Source organism: Strix uralensis, chromosome 3 (assembly GCF_047716275.1).
Source record: "Strix uralensis isolate ZFMK-TIS-50842 chromosome 3, bStrUra1, whole genome shotgun sequence".
Lineage (NCBI taxonomy): Eukaryota > Metazoa > Chordata > Aves > Strigiformes > Strigidae > Strix > Strix uralensis.
This window is the reverse complement of record NC_133974.1, coordinates 91817632-91838919: the sequence shown is the minus strand read 5'-3', so window position 1 is coordinate 91838919 and position 21288 is coordinate 91817632. Positions and strand designations below refer to the sequence as shown.

The window sequence follows — 21288 nt, the reverse complement described above, 5'->3', positions numbered from 1 at the left end:
TTACAAGAGTTTACACCAAGTATGACTTTGCTAACACAGAAGCTAGGTGACTAGTACCTCAAGAGCAGGAAAGGATGTCAGACAGAGAAACCTACACAGACACTGTATCGCAAAGGAATGGACACTACTGAGTAAGCAACTGCTCTTTTATACAAGGGACCAACGTTGCTGGTGCTCAGAATCAAACACTAATCTCATCCAGAAGAAATGAGAAGATAGGTGCTGCTATTTCTTATACTGATCTTTCTTCCATGAACTGAACGTGAGGCTTATAATGGAGGTACCCACACTCATTCTCTGTACACAAAGTAACTAGCTACCGGTGCTGCTGAAAGATCAAAACTAACATGAGTCTTATTTGAATGCTCTAAGGTGTTCTGTATGTGTTAGGTAAATCAATATGCAAAACTATGCTGACAGCAGAGTGAAATCAAGAATGAGCCTTTGCAGCCTAACAACAGAATTGCTGGAACTGGAAGAACCACCCTACATTTTAAACTTTGAATCTTGAATTTTTATCTAATACAAAACTGAGATGCTAACCTATCCCCTTCCATATGAAGTATACCATACCCTACAATAACACACAAATCATAGTGAAAAGGTGAGTGACTACTTCAGGTATTCCAACAGTTCTGTGCAACTCAGAATTCCAGCTAGTATGAGTGGAAAACAACATCCCTGTCCAGTGACATGACTTTAGGAATACATTATTCTGTATTTATTATTTGGTGTTTGGCTACTCCTCCTGAAACAATATTGACAACTGAATCTTTTTAGTTGTTTTCTTATTTTTTTTTTTTTTCCACACTGAGGTTTCATAGGGGAGAGAACTGTACTGTTTAAGACAGACTGTGGATGTGCATGTGTTTGGGGAGCTGGAGGAAAGAATGACAGTATCTGATGAAACACATACAGACCAACACTGCATACGGCCGTGGCAAAAAAATGTGCTCCAAGCTGATAAAACACTAAAGTTTCCTTTAAAAATCTCATGATTTCTATATTCCCTGTCAGACTAGCCAGATAATAATGGGAGAGAAGCAAGTGAGCAAAGGATGGTTCCCCTAGTGTGCATAACTCCTTAGTGTTTCCACCTCAGCTAAAAATTTCATTAATGGTTGTCACTACTAAGATACTAAGCACTAAGAGCTCAGCCTTGGTAACCACTGCTAAATCACTTAGTACTGAAAATAGTTCTGGCTCCATGAAAGCTCGTGCCAAAAGCAATACCGCGGCTGGCCCTGGAAATACCTGAATCACAGACCCTGTGTGCCTGTCTCCATATTGAAGGGAGAAGAGTGGTGCAGACTTAGAAAGACTGAAAGACAGACAGACCCTTTGGAATCCCACAATTTTTTGGGGACTACGTTTTTTCAGTTACCACAAGGTGTGAACTGGATTGGAGATCATCATTTGTCTAATCACATGTCTAAGGAGATCGGTTATCTTAGGTCCTAGGGAGGATATGCTCTTCTCTGTCGCTTTCAGAAAGAGGATCTGGCTGCTTATTTTGCCCCTAGGATTTCCTGTTCTTTACAAAGAATTTGAAACAGTTCATAATTGCTTACATCTTGTCAGTGCTGTCTGTTTTGCTATTCATAGTAGTGTCATGACCCTTGTTGCTCCTACTTGTAACCTGACTTCCAATAAAGTCACAGACAATATCACTGTATTACGAAGTAATCTATTTAGCATATAAAATATTGTATAAATCATTATGAAGACAGTGGGCATTAATCTTATACTCTACCCACACTCTTAACATCTTTCATAGATGTTTTTCATATTAACACTTATTATTAAAATTGTATTGGAATGCAACATTAATTGGCCTATTCACCGAAAGCATTAAAATAATCTACTGCTGGTGGCACAGGAGCCTTCCCTCAGAACACAGAATCATAATTTTCAATTACTTAAGACATCTGTTTAAATGTGTACTCCTTTGAGGGGTTGTGAAACATAGATCAGGAGATGAATTTTAACAAAACTCCACTTCAAATTAGAAAAAGAGAAAATGTATTGGCTTATTATAATATTTGCTATTATAGGTAACAAAACTGTACATGAGTATAAATTTGCCATTATAGTTAATATAGACTAGAAACTTTTTCCAGTTTAAAGATTTCATGTTCATATTAGGACCCAAAAGATGAATATGCTTTAAACACTGAAGTTCCCATTTTTCACATTTGAGACCTTAATGAAAGTAACTCAGTATGTTATATCTGGGCACAGAAACCTTCATATGTACCTATTACTGAATGATGCATGAGATTATTTTCATGCATTAGGAAACAGAACACATGTGAAATAAAACCTGGTTACAAAACATATGGAAGAAAGCATGTTACCTGGACATGATGGACAACACTGCCCTGGATGTATGGTGGGGTTGCCACAATTAGGAACAGGGCAGGTGATCAAGGCACACATTTCCCGTCCGTTGTGACAGTAACATTCCCTGCAGCCATCGTGCCAACTCTCCTCGTTCTCATGTCGGCGCCCATCCATTGACAGGCAAGAGCCTGTTTTAATGGGAGGCATAAGAGAAGCGGTTGCCTCTGCACAAAAATCAAAGGAAAATGAAGTGCCCCGATAAGCATGTGTTGCTTAGTTTAAAAAACACACCAACTTCACGCCTGGATTGCATTTATTTTTAAAACACGTATAAAATCAAGTGATTAATTATTCTATCATTTACGCTTAGAAATAAAGTAACAATACCCATGAAGCAATTAAAAGATACACTGAAGGGAATGGTAGAATGTAGTAGAATGTATTTTCTTGGAAAATATAATCACTTCTGTTGCACCTATACTGTTTTTAATTATAGAGAAAAGCATTACTGGCTAAATTATATAAGAAAAGAGAGAAATGCAATGGAGGGAAATAGCAGAAAACATGAAGTATACTTAAAATGAAATATTTAAATATCAGTGTATTAGGTTATCTGTAATACGAGTATCTGATAGCAAGTAGAATATAAAAGCATTTACAAGAGCTAAGGATGGTCTTATATCATGAATGACAAAAAATTACAAGCAAGTTCTAATGGGGTCATGCTAGATACTGGAAATATTTCATAAAACACTCACCTATGAGAAATTATTTGTTTACATTACTATGATAAATGAGATGTCTGAAAGATAACTGCTCTGACAATTTTATGCCTCATTCCTAGCTTTTACTGAGATGAGAATACAGTAGTTTGGATGCTGCATTACTTACACTCAGCCAGAACACACAAACAGTTGATCTAGGGAGCATAAAGTCTCATTTGTATCTTAAGGGGAATATAAGTGCTGCAGGATTCAGCCTCAATAAATTCTTTGTTAATCAGCAGAGTCAATTTAAAGCCCAACACTCCCTCACCCACATCACTGTGAAGATGAAGGATTTAGGATCAGTTTGTCAGTGAACTGACTTGTTTTCAGTGGTATGTCAACCATGTTCTGTTGACACTTATAAGGTTATTTGTATTAAGCCGTTCATTTAATTTTCTGTTTAAAAAGGATGCAGTATGAAAAGTAGTCATGTTTATATGTGATTTTAGTAAGGTTTTTTTTTTTTTTCCTAACATGTAGGTCAGCGCTTCTTCAGCTGTGGCAGATCTATCGAAGGTGGTCTAAGAACCACAAGCAGATGGTACGAAATTAGTTTGATGCATGTTACCAGAAAGGAACCCAACACATAGAAATTACATGAGTATACCATTTTTTGAATTAAAAAGAAAAGCCATGGCATAAGGATAAAATACTTCTTAAAAGAGACTTCATCCTATTGCACAAACAGAAACACTATGGAAAACATTCAGTTACTACACATTTATATGTATCAGATTATATATTAATTCCTATTTGAATTAATATCACTGGAATACTATCCTATATTAAAATGGTTATCGATACATAAAAGTCTTAGATGGTAATACCCTTCTCCTTCCTTAATAAACAAAGTATCTGATGTAAATCAAGCTTTTTTTCCTGAAATATTATAAAGTATACTCCAAAATTTGGAGAAACCAACAAAGCCTATAGGCAACTATTCAAAATTAACTGCACAAACTATGGTGAGTCCCTCCCCATCTTCCCTATAGCCCCCCTTTAAGTACTAGAAGGCTGCTATAAGGTCTCCCCGAGCCTTCTCTTCTCTGGGCTGAACAACCGCAGCTCTCTCAGCCTGTCCTCATAAGGAAGATGCTCCAGACCCTTGATCATCTTTGTGGCCTCCTCTGGACCCGCTCAAGCAGGTCCATGTCCTTCTTATACTGGGGGCCCCAGAGCTGGACACAGGACTTAAGGTGGGGTCTCATGAGAGCAGAGTAGAGGGGGAGAATGACCGCCCTTGACCTGCTGCTCACACTTCTCTTGATGCAGCCCAGGATATGGTTGGCTTTCTGGGCTGTGAGCGGACATTGCCAGCTCATATTCAGTTTTTCATACTTGAAGAAACCAAATACCCAAATACAAAATGGGAATAACTGGGTAACTGGAGGTATGGTTGAAAATATCTGGGATTATAGTAGCTCACAAGTGAAAACATGTCAGTAATGTGACACCACTGCAGAGAAGGCAATTTCAATCTAAGTTAAAAGTACAGGAGCACTGTAAATTTAAATGCAGTACTACTATCTCTACTAGTTAGGAGTTTTTGCTACCGCTAAAGTACAATATCCATTTTTTGAACTGTGATGTGAGACCAAAATAACTGGGTTTATTTGAGTTGGGAAAAAAAACCCAAACCAAACAAACCCAAAAACTGTTTAGGGGGCTCCAGTAGCAACCTCTTAAATATTGCAAGAATTCTAAAGGGGATGGTGCTTAGCTGTTCCATGTCTAGTGAGCTTAGGACAAGAAGTAACTGGTTCAATTTGTAGAAAGAGAGACAGAAATATTACAAAATTTATTTTAAAATGTCACATATTGGTAACTACAGGAAAACATTATTTTAGAGAGGGTTTGGTTTTAAGTTTTTTTTTTTTTTTTCCCTTCTTTTTGAGAGTGGTGATTCTTAATCAATTAAATCTTAGACAAACATCTGTCAAGGATTATCCAGATACACTCTATTTTATGCAAGAGCAGAGGAACGGACTCGCAGTTTTCCAGAGGACTACCCCAGCCCTGTACTGTTATAGTTCTATTTCTACTAATCCTAGCATAAGCTATTTCTGGCAGAAGCAATTTAGAAAGTGGAGCTAATTCACAGGCTGGGGATTTACCCATCCCTTCCTCTTAGGGATTTTTGGGTCAAAATTTTAACAAGGACTCACAGCTCCCCCAGAACATACTGGTGATTGCTCTAATTATTCTTGGACAAGTTGCTAATGAAGTTATGTTGAAGCAATATGCTCATGGCTTCGCATCTTTATGATCATGGTAACAATAAAGACTACTTAAAGAGGGATCAAGTTATTTTTGCTAAATATTTGTGCATGTTTTAAAATCCATCCTTGTTAAGGAAAGGGCTTAGAAGTGTGCATACACAATTAGTAACCAATTGAGAATTGTGTTAACTGAGAACATGGAGACAAATGACAACATAAATGACGAGAATCTTCTTGACTGGACTCCTTTCAGCAGTCACCCTTTTTTATTTAATTTGAAAAATTTTTATGTGCAGTAAAAAGTCATATTGCAGCTTACGTCAGTGAAACCTCTCTACTTCTCATATCTGCAAGGTACATTTATAACATTTCAATTTTTTTTTGCTAGAAGTCTTAAAGTTATTATAATTGTCTGCAGTGTATGATGTCATGTGTAGAAAATATAATGCCAGATCCTTCTGATTTATATGATTCCATGTTTGCCTTCAACTGCAGGAGAGTGACTTCAGAAACTCTCTTTTTTCCAGTCCCATGTTGGCATAGCTTGTCTTACTCTTACTATATTTTATAATTTTTTTTAAATGAAAAGGAAATAGCTGCTAAAAATGTAAGAATGGAGTCATTACATAATGCAATGTGTATACTCAAATACTCAAACTTACTTGCCTATAGCTAGAAATCAAAACACACAAGTAAGAATGAAAGAAAATAAGCATGAAAGAGCAGTCAGAGAGAGCCTGAGCACAAACAAGAAGTTATTAAATGCAACACATGGAGATGAGCAACGAAGGAAGTCTGATACCCAGACTAATACAAAACACTAACTGAAAATATCTTAAAAAAGAGACATGTTAAAAGCAGCACAAAACTAAAGCAGACAACTAATGAACATCTTACCTCAATCATCACCTCAAACTTGGTGTTACAAGTTTGGGATATGGCATGTGTGAAATCTTAGCTTAAGAATACCCAGTCCTTCCTCCTGGGTAAGAACTCTCTCTACTCATTGTTCCTCAAGACTACCTGACGTGTCCAAGAAACAGCACTCTAATTTTAGGTGGTGTACAGGGCATCTATCAAATTCAAAACTTGACTTTGTACAGAAAAGATGATGGTGAAGAAGCTAAGATAAACACTGCTACTGAAAAAAACCCTCCTGAACTAGCTTATTTCTACTAGTTAAGAGCCTGATCTAATTTTTATTAATGATATTGAACTGACTTTTGGGACTTTGTAATGGGAGATGAAAGTGGAGCTGAAGCTTTCTGTTGAAGCCAAGATGAACACAGATAATAACAAACACCTGCAAAACAAAACACTCCTTTGAGCAAAGTTGAACTGACTCCCCCACCAGTCACAGTATTTAAATTCTTACAGCTTCTGTGCTGTTCCTGCGCTGTGCTTCTTCCCTCTTCTTTTGCTCTAGCTTCCAACTACTTTGAAAACACGTTGTAATTAGAGGTGATAATGCACTCGCACGTACCTCTGCACTTGCAGATAACACAGCCATGATTGTTCTGCTGGAAGCCCATCGGACAGATTTTACCACAAGGCAGTTCCGGGCATTTCTTACACCGACAGATTTCACATCCATGCTTGTTCTTCCTAGATAACCAAAATAATTTGTAAAAGGTCAGCTGGTCACTTTAAATATCTACATGTCGTGACCTTTAAAGCAAAAGCATCGCCTAAAGAAGTGACTGATCAAGTAAAGAAAATGATCGTTAACTGTCTCCCTTAGGTTCAGCAGGTCTATGTGGTGTACAGGTCTCCATCCTTGGCATGTGGTCCCTCCAGGTAACTCTCTGCATTTGGTACTTTCAAGCCATAGCAGGTAATACAGACTTAATGTGCTTGTGACTGCTATTGATGATCAGTTCTTTTTTCAAGTGAAAAATAGAAAGAATAACTTCTAAAACTGTGAAGAAGTTAGAGGATTAGGCAGGAATCTGTTATAATTACTATATTTTTATCACACCGTTAACTGCTTTCCTCCAACAACAGGTAAAATACAGCAGATTTCCTCTCTTGCATATTAAAACTACAGAGAGATTTCCAAACCCGTTAAATAAGCAGACACAAAGCTTACTTGAAAACTAGCATGTGGAACGCCAATAATCCAGTATAAAAAATAGCAGACACACAGTAACGTATTTTGAAACAGAGAAACCCAGAGCACTTTTCAGCAGAGTACAGAGAATCAAGAATACAAATGCTTCCAAAGCTTCCAGGTGAAGCTAGGCAGGAGTCTAGAGCACCACCTGAGAGCATCTTTTCACAGCACCATAAACATACTGCTTCTGAGAATCCTAATCTGAATATTTGCTTGTCTTTTTTCAGAAAGAGAGATAATACCATTCAAACTTCAGGCACAAGTGTACTATTTCCCGTCATATACAGATAATCTTCTGTGCCTTCCAAAGGTACAGGGAAAAAAAAATTGTAATGAAGTTCAAGACAAAGAGGGGACAAAACCCAAAAAATTATTTTCATGAGTCTGCTCATTTCATATCGGTCTAATGAGGTAACTCACTAAAATTGGGAAAAAACATTTATTGGGAAACTGAAAGATCCCTCATTTAACACTGCACCATTAAATGCACACCAATTCTCCCCAAAACAAAGACAAGACATGGGAAGTTAAAGAAGCACATCTACATTGATAGAGAAGAAGTAAATTATGTAAATCTCTACAAAGCCTGACTTCAAGCTCTAGAAAACTTTATTTAATTTTTAGTTAAAAGGCTGAGGAAAACAAATCGTGACACAGTAGGATGGAGAATGGAAGACTCTCTGTCCTATCCATTTTTTCCTCCTTAATCTCCATAACCACAGCCCTTTTAAAATTAAAAGAAATGCTTCTTTCCATTAACATGTAGAGCTTTCAAACAGTGAACTCTATTCAGCAGTTTTTTTCAGACAATTGTGAAAAGGTTTTGGTTTCTTTAAGGATGCACAAGCTCAAGATTTTCCAAATACTAACCTTTGACAATCTTTAAACAAACAAACAAACAAAAAATCACAAATATGATGATTACTCCTTAACTTTTCACTTTTCAATACATTTTTCTTCTAATACTTGCTTCTTTAGTCTCCTATTTGTAACAAAAGTTTTTAATTAAAGTAGAGATTTGTCCTCCATTACATCCCATGCTTTTGATAGTCATAACAGGCTTGGAAGTAACATAAGGCTTGCTATTTTAGAAAAGAAATTGGTACAGTAGCAGTGAAGAACTGAACAAATGTACTATACAACTGCAAATCTAAATAATTTTAGCAACAAAGCAAGACTTGAAGTGAAATGATCTTAAAGTAGTCTTTACTACAAATTTAGACTTTTATACTACAAACTGTTACATACATGGTTATCTTTAAATGTTATTAATTTCATTCAGTGCAATTATTCATATATTTTGTAGACAGTGACAAGATTAGAGTGCTCATTTCAACGTTTTTGTTTTTTTGCAAAAAATTACAATCATCTTAAGACTTATTAAACACTCATTATTTAAAAATACCAGCCAAACATTGTGCATAATTAAATTACATTCTACATTTAAAACCAGAATTTATATTGAAGATTATTTTCCAATTAGCTCAAAAAGTTTTAAAGCTCAAGTTTTTTCAGGTGTACAAAAATGCAAGGGAAAGATTATCCCCTTTGGAGACCTTAGGACAGGCTTCCTAAAACACTAGCATCAGCTTGAAATCAACTTGTTTTAAAAACATCTTCATCTTACTCCCAGCTACCATACTATGCCCATTAATATTTGCTGTAATTCATAAAATGCTTTTGCTATATAGTTCACAGATTTTCTAATAAAACTGTTTTATGCACATTTAGTTAAAGAGAAAGGGTGTGTTTTCTAAGTACAGAAAACACATACAGAAACCTGTAATTTTCCTCTGTAGGTCAATATATTAAATGAGTCATAGATGCAGGCTAAAAATTACTACTCTTTACAACAAACAGTGTGATTCTGCAAGAGGCTGAACATTATCTTTTTTATAATGCTTTCTGTTTGAAGATGGTTCAGTGCTAGTCTGTGGAGCAGTCCTGACCTGTGTGATTTTCTCACTGACCTCCCACAACTCCTCTGATCGGATATGGTATGATGGGGCAGACAGTATCCCTTGGACTGGGGAGTGCCTAGGAAAGTCATTAAATGGTCCACATCTGATACTCTTTGAGTCAATGTCTGATCAAGGTGTCATTTTATCATGTTTAGGACTTCAAATGAATAGTTGCAAATTGCAAGGTTCAATATTTATGCTTTTGAATTTTAACCTGTTTATCATTTTTCTTCCTTTTCACTAAATCCCAGATACTTTCCGTTTCTGAAGACCTGAGTTTCCATTTTGAAGTGTATTACTTTGTAATTTTAGTATTCCTCAGGTGTACAAAGTAAGCCTAATAAATCTACGAAATAAATTTTTTAATTTTTAAATATATTTTTCTAAATTTTTCCTACTCTTATGTGACAGTATCACACAATTTCTTAATTAGCTGCTTTCTTCACGAGTTTAGAAATTCACCCAGATAGGTGCCTGAAATTTGTGTCTTGTAAGATTATCCTTGACACATGATCGACACTGAGAAATACCTGCACCTAGGAGTAAGCAGCTCTCTATTTAAAGTTCTCTTGCAGCTCATGTACAATACTCACAGGCCTTTTCCTATCCTTCTCAGAAACTGAGACATCAGTTCTTTATTACAGGAAAGCATTCCAGAAAAATGAATGACTTGATTGATTTCTTTATATAAAGCTAGGCTTATCTATCTTTTTTCTCTTCAGTCCTCTTTGATATTCATTCAGAAGACTGAATCGTTTCTGGGTAGATAGACAGCATTAACGCAAGCTTCAGTTATGCCCACATGAAGAAGATGTCCCCATACAGTCAGCTAGATTACTGTTGACACATCCCACAAATTTATTAACCTTTATTACCTTAACTGCTTAGGCACAGGTATCAGCAGGATGATACGCGTAGATCACACAAACTAAGGGACTCTATAGGTCAAGAGGATTGCACTCAAACACAGAAAATCAGTTTATTAAGGTGCAAAGTATATTAGGCTCCATTCTTGGGTTCTTATCTTTTGCATTTTAGAAACTTCTCCTTTAAGGTCTTTCAAAATAATGCAGGCACATCTCACCTAAAGTTCAACAAGAGAAGGCCAATAGCATTATTTCAGATTTTTTTTTGTTGTTCAAAAAGGTATTCTTGATAATTTATACTGGTGTGTCAGAGTATAACCCTTAACATCACAGGTCAAATTCACTGCAATCTGAGGGTCATCTTCCCATTATACAGAAGGATCTTCCTCATCTTCATTTAAAACTTTCTTTAGAAAACCAGTTAAGTCACAGTTCATGAGAGAGACCATGAAATTCAGACCTCTCAAACTAAGTAACAAGTTTCTGAATTAATCAAAGTTCATTAATTCATTAATTAATACAGTTCACATGGAACAGCCAACTTCACTGCAAAACTAACAATACTAAAAAGTAACATAGAAGACAACAGTAGAGAGAAACCTTTGCTTAAGAAAAGAAAATAAAAATCAGAAGTGGCAGAGTAAAAATATATGTAAGCAGAAGTAAGGGGTGTATCTTTACTGAAAACTAAGGAAGAAAACAGGACCAAAGAAAATACTATTCTTTTTAGCAGTTATACATGGTCTGGTCACTAATGAGGTAGACTTAAACCAAGAACATTACTGCCAGTCACACACACTGGGAGAACAGGCCCAGGAATAGAAATTTACTGTCTTATCTTAAAAGAATATTTGCTTTTTCCCAAAGATTCTGAATTTTTTAGGTAAAAAAAATTATTCAGTTCACCATAGGTTATTAAGGACTCTAGTATGCTCCATTTAAAGTTGTAAAAATACCGTCCACTTTAAACAAAAATTACAGTTCAATATAACCAAACCAGACAAACCTGCTCATTATGTGAAAGGGACTATTTCTTCCTAAATCCATGTTGCTGGGAAAGGTACTGTACAATAAACTAAAAGAATGTAACAGTAAACACATTTACACAAACAAAACAGATTAACAGTAAATGACTTTGGTAACCATGGTTCAGAACAATCCTTATCAGCAGTAGAAAAACATTTTTAACATTTCAGTCTGACATCTACATTGGGACTGCAAGTGAAGAAAACCAATAGTAGTAAACTGAAAGAAACCAAAGGAGAAACAAACCTGACTGCTTTAGATACCACAGAATAATCAAAGACTAGAGTGAGCTGGAATGCAAATAAACACTTAGACCTTGGTTCATTAATATATTCAAGCTATTTCTGTATAAGTCCAAAATGCCAATGACAAAAGACATTAAATAGACCTTATTCGGTGGTTTTCTCATATTAGAACTTTTGAATAGGCTAAAGAAATGGCCTTGAAAATAATAACTTATGCACTTGTAATACTAAAATTAAAAAAGCTTTCTCTGTTCCAAGCTGTACAAAATCAATCACATGGAGTAAGCATTGAAAAATTCTGTAGTTCATACCAACTGTCTCTGCTGTTATACAAGCACATGCATGAACACACTCCTTGAGCATGTGGTTAAAAACGTCTTCTCAGATTCTATCCTGCTAGCTTTACGTTATTGACCCTGATACAGACAATAAATTAAGAGCTACAATATGGAAAATGTATAAACGCCAAGATCTAACAGCCTTAGTGTGCCCTTTAAATACGACGTTAGATTAATTCACTGAGTTTATAAACTAATTTGAAAAAATAACCAGTAACTGAGCATTGTTAACGGAAATTAGTTCTGAAAACAAAATATAGAACAGAAATAAAAAGAAATGTTCAGATACACAATCTGGACACTGCTGAAGTCACATCTCGTACTTGCTACTGAAGATGCATTATGTATCGTGGACAAAAAAGATGGCTTCCATCTTTGTTCCAAATAGCAATTAAATATATTCTGATGGCTATTATTCAGAATTTTTCTCTCTTCTCTGTCAAAGTTCAAAATCAAATTTAAGTTAGGACAAATTATTTCAGTGTCCCTTGAGAAATGGTTACACCATATGAGGACTATATGACAATTTCCAGTAAATGCTTGAATACAGTGTACTTCGCACTGGTGAGGCCGCACCTCAATTACTGTGTCCAGTTTTGGGCCCCTCACTACAAAAAGGACATTGAATTACTCAAGTGTGTCCAGAGAAGGGCAACGAAGCTGGTGAAGGGTCTGGAGCACATGTCGTACGAGGAGCGGCTGAGGGAACTGGGGTTGTTTAGTCTGGAGAAGAGGAGGCTGAGGGGAGACCTCATCGCCCTCTACAACTACCTGAAAGGAGGTTGCAGAGAGCTGGGGATGAACCTCTTTAACGAAGTAACAAGGGACAGGACAAGAGGGAATGGCTTCAAGCTGTGCCAGGGAAGGTTTAGACTGGATATTAGGAAGCATTTCTTTACAGAACGGGTTGTTAGGTGTTGGAATGGGCTGCCCAGGGAGGTGGTGGAGTCCCCATCCCTGGAGGTGTTTAACAGTTGGGTTGACATAGCGCTGAGGGACATGGTGTAGTTGGGAACTGTTAATGTTGGGTTAATGGTTGCACTAGATGATCTTCAAGGTCTTTTCCAACCTAGACAATTTTGTGATTCTGTAAGTTGTATTCCTTTATTGCTGTTGTCTCATCCCAGCCACCCTTCCTGCTGTTTCCACTGTGGAGTTCTAACAGCTTCAGACACCCTGATACTATTTGGCTCTTTGGCTACCACCTTTAAGAGACGTTACCTTGGATTTTGAGCCTGATCAATGGCATGGCTCAAACTTCACTCTCCCCAGATGCTTTCTAAAGAATTCTGCATGCTTTGTACTTCTTTTACTTGACTTCAGTCCTTTGATAGCTAATGTAAGCACTTTATCCTATCTAAAAAACTGAGACATATAACCAGTCATTTTTTCTGCTCAATCTTTCATATTTTTTTCATTCCGCTACCGATCTTCAGCCATCATTGCCTTTGAATCCACTGGGCAAAACTTCTGGGGACAACAAAACTGCATCCCTTTTCTGTAACTTCCCTCCTGCTCTACTTTCTCTCACTTACAAAACTGAAAATAACTCTCAGCCCCTCTTAAAGTCAACATGTCTGAGGATAATTTTATTAACCTTTTAATTTAAAATTCTTACTTTTCCTCTCTCATCTACTAAAATTTGAATTTTGGGGACAGAAGTGAAGTTTTATTTAATCTTTGTTGTCTTTCCCTGATTTTGTCCTGTTTCAATCTTACCACTCATGAGTGCTGTTTCCTGCAAAAACTTCCACTATTTAACCAGAGGCAAGCCTAATTCTGTAAATAAAATGTACTGGTAAAACATATACAGAAGCCACCAGACTGATAACTAAGAAATTTCTATGTGACAAAAGATCCGCCCAGCTTTTGTCTATTCATTTGTTTGACAAATGAATAAATACCGCAAATATTTCCTTTTACAGAGAAAGAACTCCAGCAACAATACAGGTTTTGAACACACATTTACAAAAACTTAGATAAGAGATGGTGCTGTTCTTCATGAATCCTGTAAACTGACTATCAGAAATCTCTCACTAAAACTAGTCTGCTGTCATATCAACATTAAAAAAACCTTGAAACATTAGAAATCACTTGAATAAAATAAATGGACTATAAAATGAAAGGGTATCACAGCAGAACATGCAAACAGAATTTCAAAAAAGCTACATGCAAGAGACATTATTTGTAAATAGCTTTTTTATCTTGTTCATCAAATATTCTTCAAAAACATTTAAGCACTGCTTTGCTTTTGTAATCTGACGCTGTATATTTTAGTTACTATTTCTTAATCTACTGATCAAAATCCATTTTGAAGAATACTTCAATCTCACATCAAGTAATGACATTTCTGTTTTCTTACATTTCCCCTGGTTTGCCACAAAGTACACATAAGTGTATATGCCTGGATTTTGCACATTTTCTATATGTACAGGGATTATATTAAATATGCTATTAGAATGAGAATACGTACAAGTATCCAAAGGGACAGTACTTGTCACATACAATGGGTTTGCACTTCTTAGGCCGTGGTCGGCACTGACAGATCTCACAGTTGTGGATGTCAGTCTGGAAGCCGAAGGAACAGTCCAAGGAACAGCCCGAAATGAGGCCAGTGCACAGCTCCTCCCCTGTGAAGAACACATACAGGTTATCACGTGAAAATAGTTTATACCAGACAAACGCATCTTTAGCAGACAATCTTCTGTTCCCTTTTACTTCATAACTTTTTAAATACTGGTAAGCCTTACCTTTGGACTGTCCTAATTTTAAAATATGCAACAGAAGTCTCCAGTAATGACCAAAACCATATGAACAGACACTACAGGATGTCTTCAGTTCCAGTCAAGAACTTGGGGAGTAGTACCTGGTACCCTAATGTTACATGATTTTATGAACAGATGCACAGCCAAAGGAGTCCAACATCCACGACACTGTTGGCCTTTAACAAAACATTTAAAATAACACATACTTTGAACACATCATATGGGTTCAATAGATTTCTGTTCAATATAGAGCATCTTTACTTCTCCTCCATTTATTTTAAACAGAACTGAAAGGCTGGGATATATTAACAGCAAACAGCAAAAAGAATAAAAGTTGTCAGCTATTTGGTGATTAAGATCCACTTTTTAAAAATATAAGCTTAGAGATGATAGACTAAAAGACCTGTCTCTTGAAGTCCACTACCATGTTTTATCAGCCTCTTGTGGTGTAAGGGAGATGCTGGATTGCTGGCATCTCAGTTTCTCCAGTACAGAGGTAACTAATGGTCATTACATTCACTCTCATTGGAATTTACTATTTTGAGAATGATCACTTTCTTTTTGTTCTTGAAAGAAGATGTGCCGGAAAGACCACTCTTACCATACTCTGGGATGCAAAGTTCATTTATTGGTTGTAGAGGTGAGAGAAAACTGAACATTATGATTTTTATTATGCTACAGATGCAAAACACAGTGAAAAAAAAAAGACCATTTTTACAATAGGCAGTGAGATCAGAACAGAAAAAGAAGGAAATATAATCGAGATTCTTCAACAGAAGAATATGATGGATGATATCCAAAGGGCTGAATTTCAGAGTGATATTTAAAGGATGGCTGATCTCCAGTTGAAACATCCACACCACTACAAAGTGCTGGTTATACAGAGGGTGGCTGAAGAGCGCTCCTCCAGATGTGCTCCTCATCTGAGCTCTGAAGATCACCTTCCTTTAGGGGTATGAACATTTAGGGACAGGGTTTTTCCAAAGAGGAGATCAGAACGTTGACTTATTCTGTTCCTTACACTACTTCTGTGGGTCTGAAATTTAAAGATAATCTTCATGTCTGTAACATGGTAATATACTGAAGGTAGACTACAGAAGGAATCTTTGCTTTACTTAAATGCTTTCTCTTCTGTTTTTGTAATGCTGCATGTAAAACTGCAAAATATAGATTTAACCAGATACAGCTAAGTTAAGTGTTTCCTTATCTATTCTTCCAGCTTAATGCTCATTTGGTAAAGAAGGTATATTTCTTAGCACCTCAGAGTGAGACTGAATCCTTGGAGAAAACTGACAAATTCACTGCTTACTTCTGTGGTGGAATTTGGGCATACAAATGCAATGCAATATAAGAGCCTTATTATCCCAAACAACAGCTCTCAGTTTAAGTAAGATGAAGATCATTAGGATCATGGCTCCCACCTCTCCACTTTTAAGCAAATTTGGTGCCTGAAGCCAAAAGGGTGAAAGTTTTTTGTCATTTGGAATACAGAAAAAGAAATGCCAGATCCTTTCACAACCTCTAGAGGTTGTCTTTGTCAGAAGAGTACCAATGCTGCAAGATTTAAGCATTTAGTCTCAGACAGATCTAACCTTTGCACAGTAATGGCAACTCTTATCACAGTTCTTGCTTTATTCAGAGAGAAACACATATACAAAGATCGTCATGAAGTCTTGCACGTTTTTGAAGGATAGAGTTCAGGATGATCTATCAAGAATACTAGATCTTTTTAATACATAGCCACTAATGCTGACTTAAAAACATTATAATGCAGAGGAAACTCTGATACTCTTCTCTGGTAAAGAGTGATGTACGTGTAACACAAAAAGACCTTCCTTGAAGCAAGTTAAAATAAAGAGAATGTCTTTAATTTATGAGTTTTTACACTAGGATGCTTTACACAATTATTCCCTGACAGCATATAGTAACAATAAAATTAACTAAACTTTTCATTATGCATGACTTTATAAGGTAGTAATAATTTTTAAAGTTAGACTTGAACTTTATAAATGTGTGGAAAAGTACACCTACACTGGAGTATCTCCAAAAAGAACTAAATTCAGTTATGACCTTTGATATGATGTAAATTATGCTATCTCCTGCAGATAATCAGAACCGATCAGTGAATAATCCCAGAATTGCACAGGTTGGATCAATAAAAACCATGCATTTTCTGAAGCATACTCTTGTCACAGAGATGAAGTGTTTAGGTGGCTGTCCATAAACATCAGGCTCACAGAAGACAAGTCAAGGAACAGGAAGGTATAAATGTAAAGGCATGGGCGAAATTAATAGGAATCTTTAAAAAGTGAAAGGAAGAGCTGCAAATAAAAAAAAAAAATCTAAAAAAATAGAAACAGCAAGAACATTTTTTAGTTGGCATTTTTCTTTATCTTATTTGTCTCCTGATTATGTGTTAAGGAGAGCTATCAAAGTGCAACACCAAGGTTTGACTATAAAGTTATGGAAGATGGCAAAATAATGACTCCTCAGAATCCCACAGTCAAATATGTCTGTTTTCAGTCTTCTGCTTTGATTTGGTCAGTGAAACTGCTTTTTGAAAATGCAAAACAAGTTTATGTGTAAAGTTAATATACCTTATTAAAAGGGTCAAGGTGTCTAGGACAGTGCTAAACAAGCAGGAAGACAGTGTCTCATCCCAAGTAGCTTAGGATGTTAAATATACTTAAAACTCAATTTATCAGCTGACATACTAACCAGAAGATCCAGTCTCAAGGCAGTATCTTCCTTGCTTAATCCTTTATATAGCAAGTTATCCTCAGAAGAATTTTCACTTTGTAAGTTGCCAGGAAAGAAAAGCTCTTCAGAGCCTTGGGATGGATGACAGACTAACCACCACTGCCTCTCAGGAACGGACACTGAAGAGCATACAAAATATCATCGAAATCCGGGCTATGTCAGTGGTACAGGGAAAGTTTGCTGAAGTCAATACAGACCACTGTTCACATCTGAACTTACTAGTGTTATGCCAACGCTATATGAGGAAACTGGAATAATCTCTGCAGACTTCTGCTGACAGTCTTTCTAATAAGATGTTAAAAATCATGCCTTCTGAGAAGATGGATGTTACTAAAATTAACATGTTATCATACTTAAATTTCTGATAGTATGTCATTAGAAGCTGTGGAAATAGATCTTAAATAGTTTTTGAAAATTTTCTATGAAGAAGTTTAGTGTCATGAAAATCAGAAAGTGAATTCTGGTCTACTTTCTGACTTCACATCTAATCATCTAAATTTCTGCTACTGAACCATTATTAAAATTGTGACAATTAAAGGCAGTCTCAAACTGAAGTACCATCTGGTACACATATACAGGCTATATCTGCTGCACAGACCTGTTGAAAACCCTAGTCCACTGTTTCAAACCGCTATTTTTTTCAGAAAACAGAGTGAACCATCAATTTTAAAAGCAGAGTATAGCTCTCAGAGAAATAAAGAAAAAAAAGAGAAAAAGATTGCAAGTCTAAACATTCAAATATGAATCAAATTCAGTGTATGCAATTGTCATCCTGACAGTATTTCTACAGCCTTAGCTATAGCTTTAAATTCATTAATAAAATAACCACAAGTTCATTATGAAAGGATAAATAAAAATATATTTTCTGCTAACATTTTGCATTTCAAGTAACAAATACTAATAAAGAGAACTAGTCCATGAAAGTCATCTGCAATGAACTGAGGAAATTTATTATGGCAATATCTTAGGAGGTTACTTCTTTGAAGGCTTTTTCCACCTCCGCTAAGATAAATTTCATCAGGAACAGGAATCTAAATCCCAAATCATGGAATGTATTTGCAGAGAAGAGATCCAGCCCTAACTGGGCTAATATGCTTTTGAAGCAGTTATCAGGGGTAATCAGACAGTCTGAAAGGAGAGGATAGGAAACATTTTAAAAGCTAATGCAGAAGGGAAAACTAACTTTCAGAGTTTGAGAGAACTGCATTACGCACCTGCACGTCACTGCAACACTGACAGAATGGGATCAAGCTTCTGATCACATAGCATAAGCCGTGTTTATTTCTCTAACTGATTAGTTATAATGACATCACATAAGGAACTAAACTAATGGTTAGATAGGAGGTAGAAGACTAAAACAGAAACAAAATGGTGAATAGGAACCAGTAAAAGGGAAGACATCTCTCATTGTGCTGCTTAGGGAGATATCTGGCTGGAGAGCAGAGTTCTCCATGAGTAGTAGAAATATGTTCATTTTTCTTATGAAACATGAAATGTCGATGAGGTAATGTCAATACAGAAAACAATTCTTCTACACAAGGAAATAGGAGGGCTTAGGGATAAAATAATAATAGTGGGGTGAAATGTAATACTGAAAATATAAGGTTGTGTCACGCACAGGGAATAAACAAGAATTTGCACTACAAGCTGAGAGTTCAGGGCAGGATATTGGTTGATCTCAGAATGATACTCACGTGATATGAATTTAGAAATAGATGAATGCATTCCTGAATGTCTCAGGCTAATATAACTGTATTTTTACCACAAATACTTAGCTTTTTATTGTTAGGACAGACATTAACTGAAATACCACATAATATTCTAGAAGAATTTCAATTGAATTAAGTACAGCAGAACGCTAGGACAATAATCATGGAAAGGCTGTCCTCAACCAACAACATTATTAAAATTGTCTCCTGCTATGAATGAATATTCAGTTGAGGACAAACATGCACCAAATACTTATAGCGGTAAATACATCTCACACGACAATACCATGCAGTTTCTTTTCCATGTGCAACCAGGACTGCAAAATCAGCGAAGTCAGTTACCAACAGGTCCACGTTTCTAGTCACAGGCTTTACTAGACCTCAGTTATACTGGCAAAAGCTATTGCTTATAGACTTTGACCCCTCTAAACACTGTAGTTCTAACAAGTACTTTGTTCTGTAGTTTAAAACAATTTAACACATTATATGCTGACTTGGATATGGGAATTTCAAATTATTGGATTCATTTAGATCAATTTAATAAGATGCTGTTGGAAAAAGACAAGTAGAAGGGGAAAGAACAGTTGAAGATGAATTGGTCTTCCAAAAAACATTTGTGAATAATTAAAAAACAAACAAATATAAGCACCAAGGTTTTTAAGCCTGGTCACCATTGCCCATAAGCTCCCTTTCAAAATAGTGGTTTATTTCTGCCCATTTCTTCACATACTCGCAAAGTTTCATACACACAGACTATAATAAAACAAGTATTGGATTTTCAGAAGAGCATTATACTTTTTAAGGGGAATCTGTTTGGGATATGGGGGTTGGGAGAACACTCTCTGATGAAGAAAGTCCTGTCTTAATAAAAGCTGATTACCAAGATACAGTGAGGCTCTACAAAGCACACTGCACACAAACTGCGTGTGTTCTAAAACTCTTTTCCACTAAGTATCTTATTCTCAACACTAACATCAACTCTTGCTTTAAAATGTTGTCAGATCACTGTAAGACCTAGTCACTGGCTGCTAAAGAAAGATATGTACAAAAATCAGCATGTAAGAGCCGTTGATATACCAACGTCATCTACTATAGTCCAGAGCCCATGCTGCAAACAAGACAACAACAAAATTCTTTCCCAGGATATGCAATGTTAGGAATCTTTGCATTTATGAGGATTCACTCAGCAGTCAGATATTTCAGTTACAACACAATTTCTCCTTCTCAGATATGGTATCTCAGAGGCAGTGTATCTCAAAAGGAATCACAATTCTTTGGCCTAAATTCAAACCACCAGATGCATGACTTATTCCTGATTTCAGAGTGCTCACATCCCACCTCACATGAACCTATGAATATTTGGAGTGTTATCAAATATTGCTCAAAAATCAAACTGAAAAGTAAACAGAATTCAATTCCATGAACTGCATGTTTAGGTCTAAAAATGGTCTTCTGTTTGAACTTCTAATAGCTTGATTGTAATTCCAGCTAGCTCTTATTTAAAAAAGGACTTCCCAATTTCCCTCTTCTAGCATATATATTGCATATAAAAACCTCTAAGCTCTTAAACTGAGATGTTTATTTTTCTCCAATTTATTATTTTATGTATGGACACATACACAATTGTACTGTAAAGACTGAGAGTTCTCTTAAGTCTAAAAACTTTTGAAAACGCATTCTAGAGATTCATAGCCTATTGAAATACTTTTAGTTTTCAATCCTCTAATTCACAGACTAAAAAAAAACCTGTCAGAGAATGTTAACAGATATGTGACAACAGTCATGTCAGTATTTCAACTTGGCTTCGGCTGGTGTCCATTTTTTGAAAATTTGTAGCGTGGCTACACAAAGCTAGCTACATACCTTTACCATCATTATTTTCTTGACGCTGAGGCTAGATCATATCAGGAGAACTGTTTCACAGTACCTTTATAATTAAGCACTCCTCAGCCGTCCTCTCGGTGTGGATTGCTACTGCTGGTTAATCTTCAGGGGTGGGGATCTGGGGAGGCAAATTTATGAAGGAGAAAACTAGGTTACTTATCAGTAACTGGAATTCTCTGAATATATTGCCTCCACAGATCCACACTAACCCTCCCTCCTTTTGTTAGAATTAACTCACGATTCACAACAGCTGGATAAAAATGAAGGGACTGGGCACTGTGATGCTAGAAAA

The 21288-nt window shown here is 36.2% G+C and overlaps 1 protein-coding gene across 3 annotated transcripts in view; it reads right to left on the bottom strand.

The window, feature by feature from the left end:
• Positions 1-21288, bottom strand: part of CRIM1 (cysteine rich transmembrane BMP regulator 1) — a 199757-nt gene that overhangs the window by 16941 nt on the left and 161528 nt on the right. For all 3 annotated transcript variants that reach the window (XM_074863314.1, XM_074863315.1, XM_074863316.1), the window contains 3 exons: positions 14352-14508; positions 6813-6934; positions 2358-2567 (listed from right to left, as the gene is read on the bottom strand). In XM_074863314.1, coding sequence (XP_074719415.1) covers positions 2358-2567; positions 6813-6934; positions 14352-14508 — 489 coding nt within the window. The remainder of the gene's footprint in view (positions 1-2357; positions 2568-6812; positions 6935-14351; positions 14509-21288) is intronic.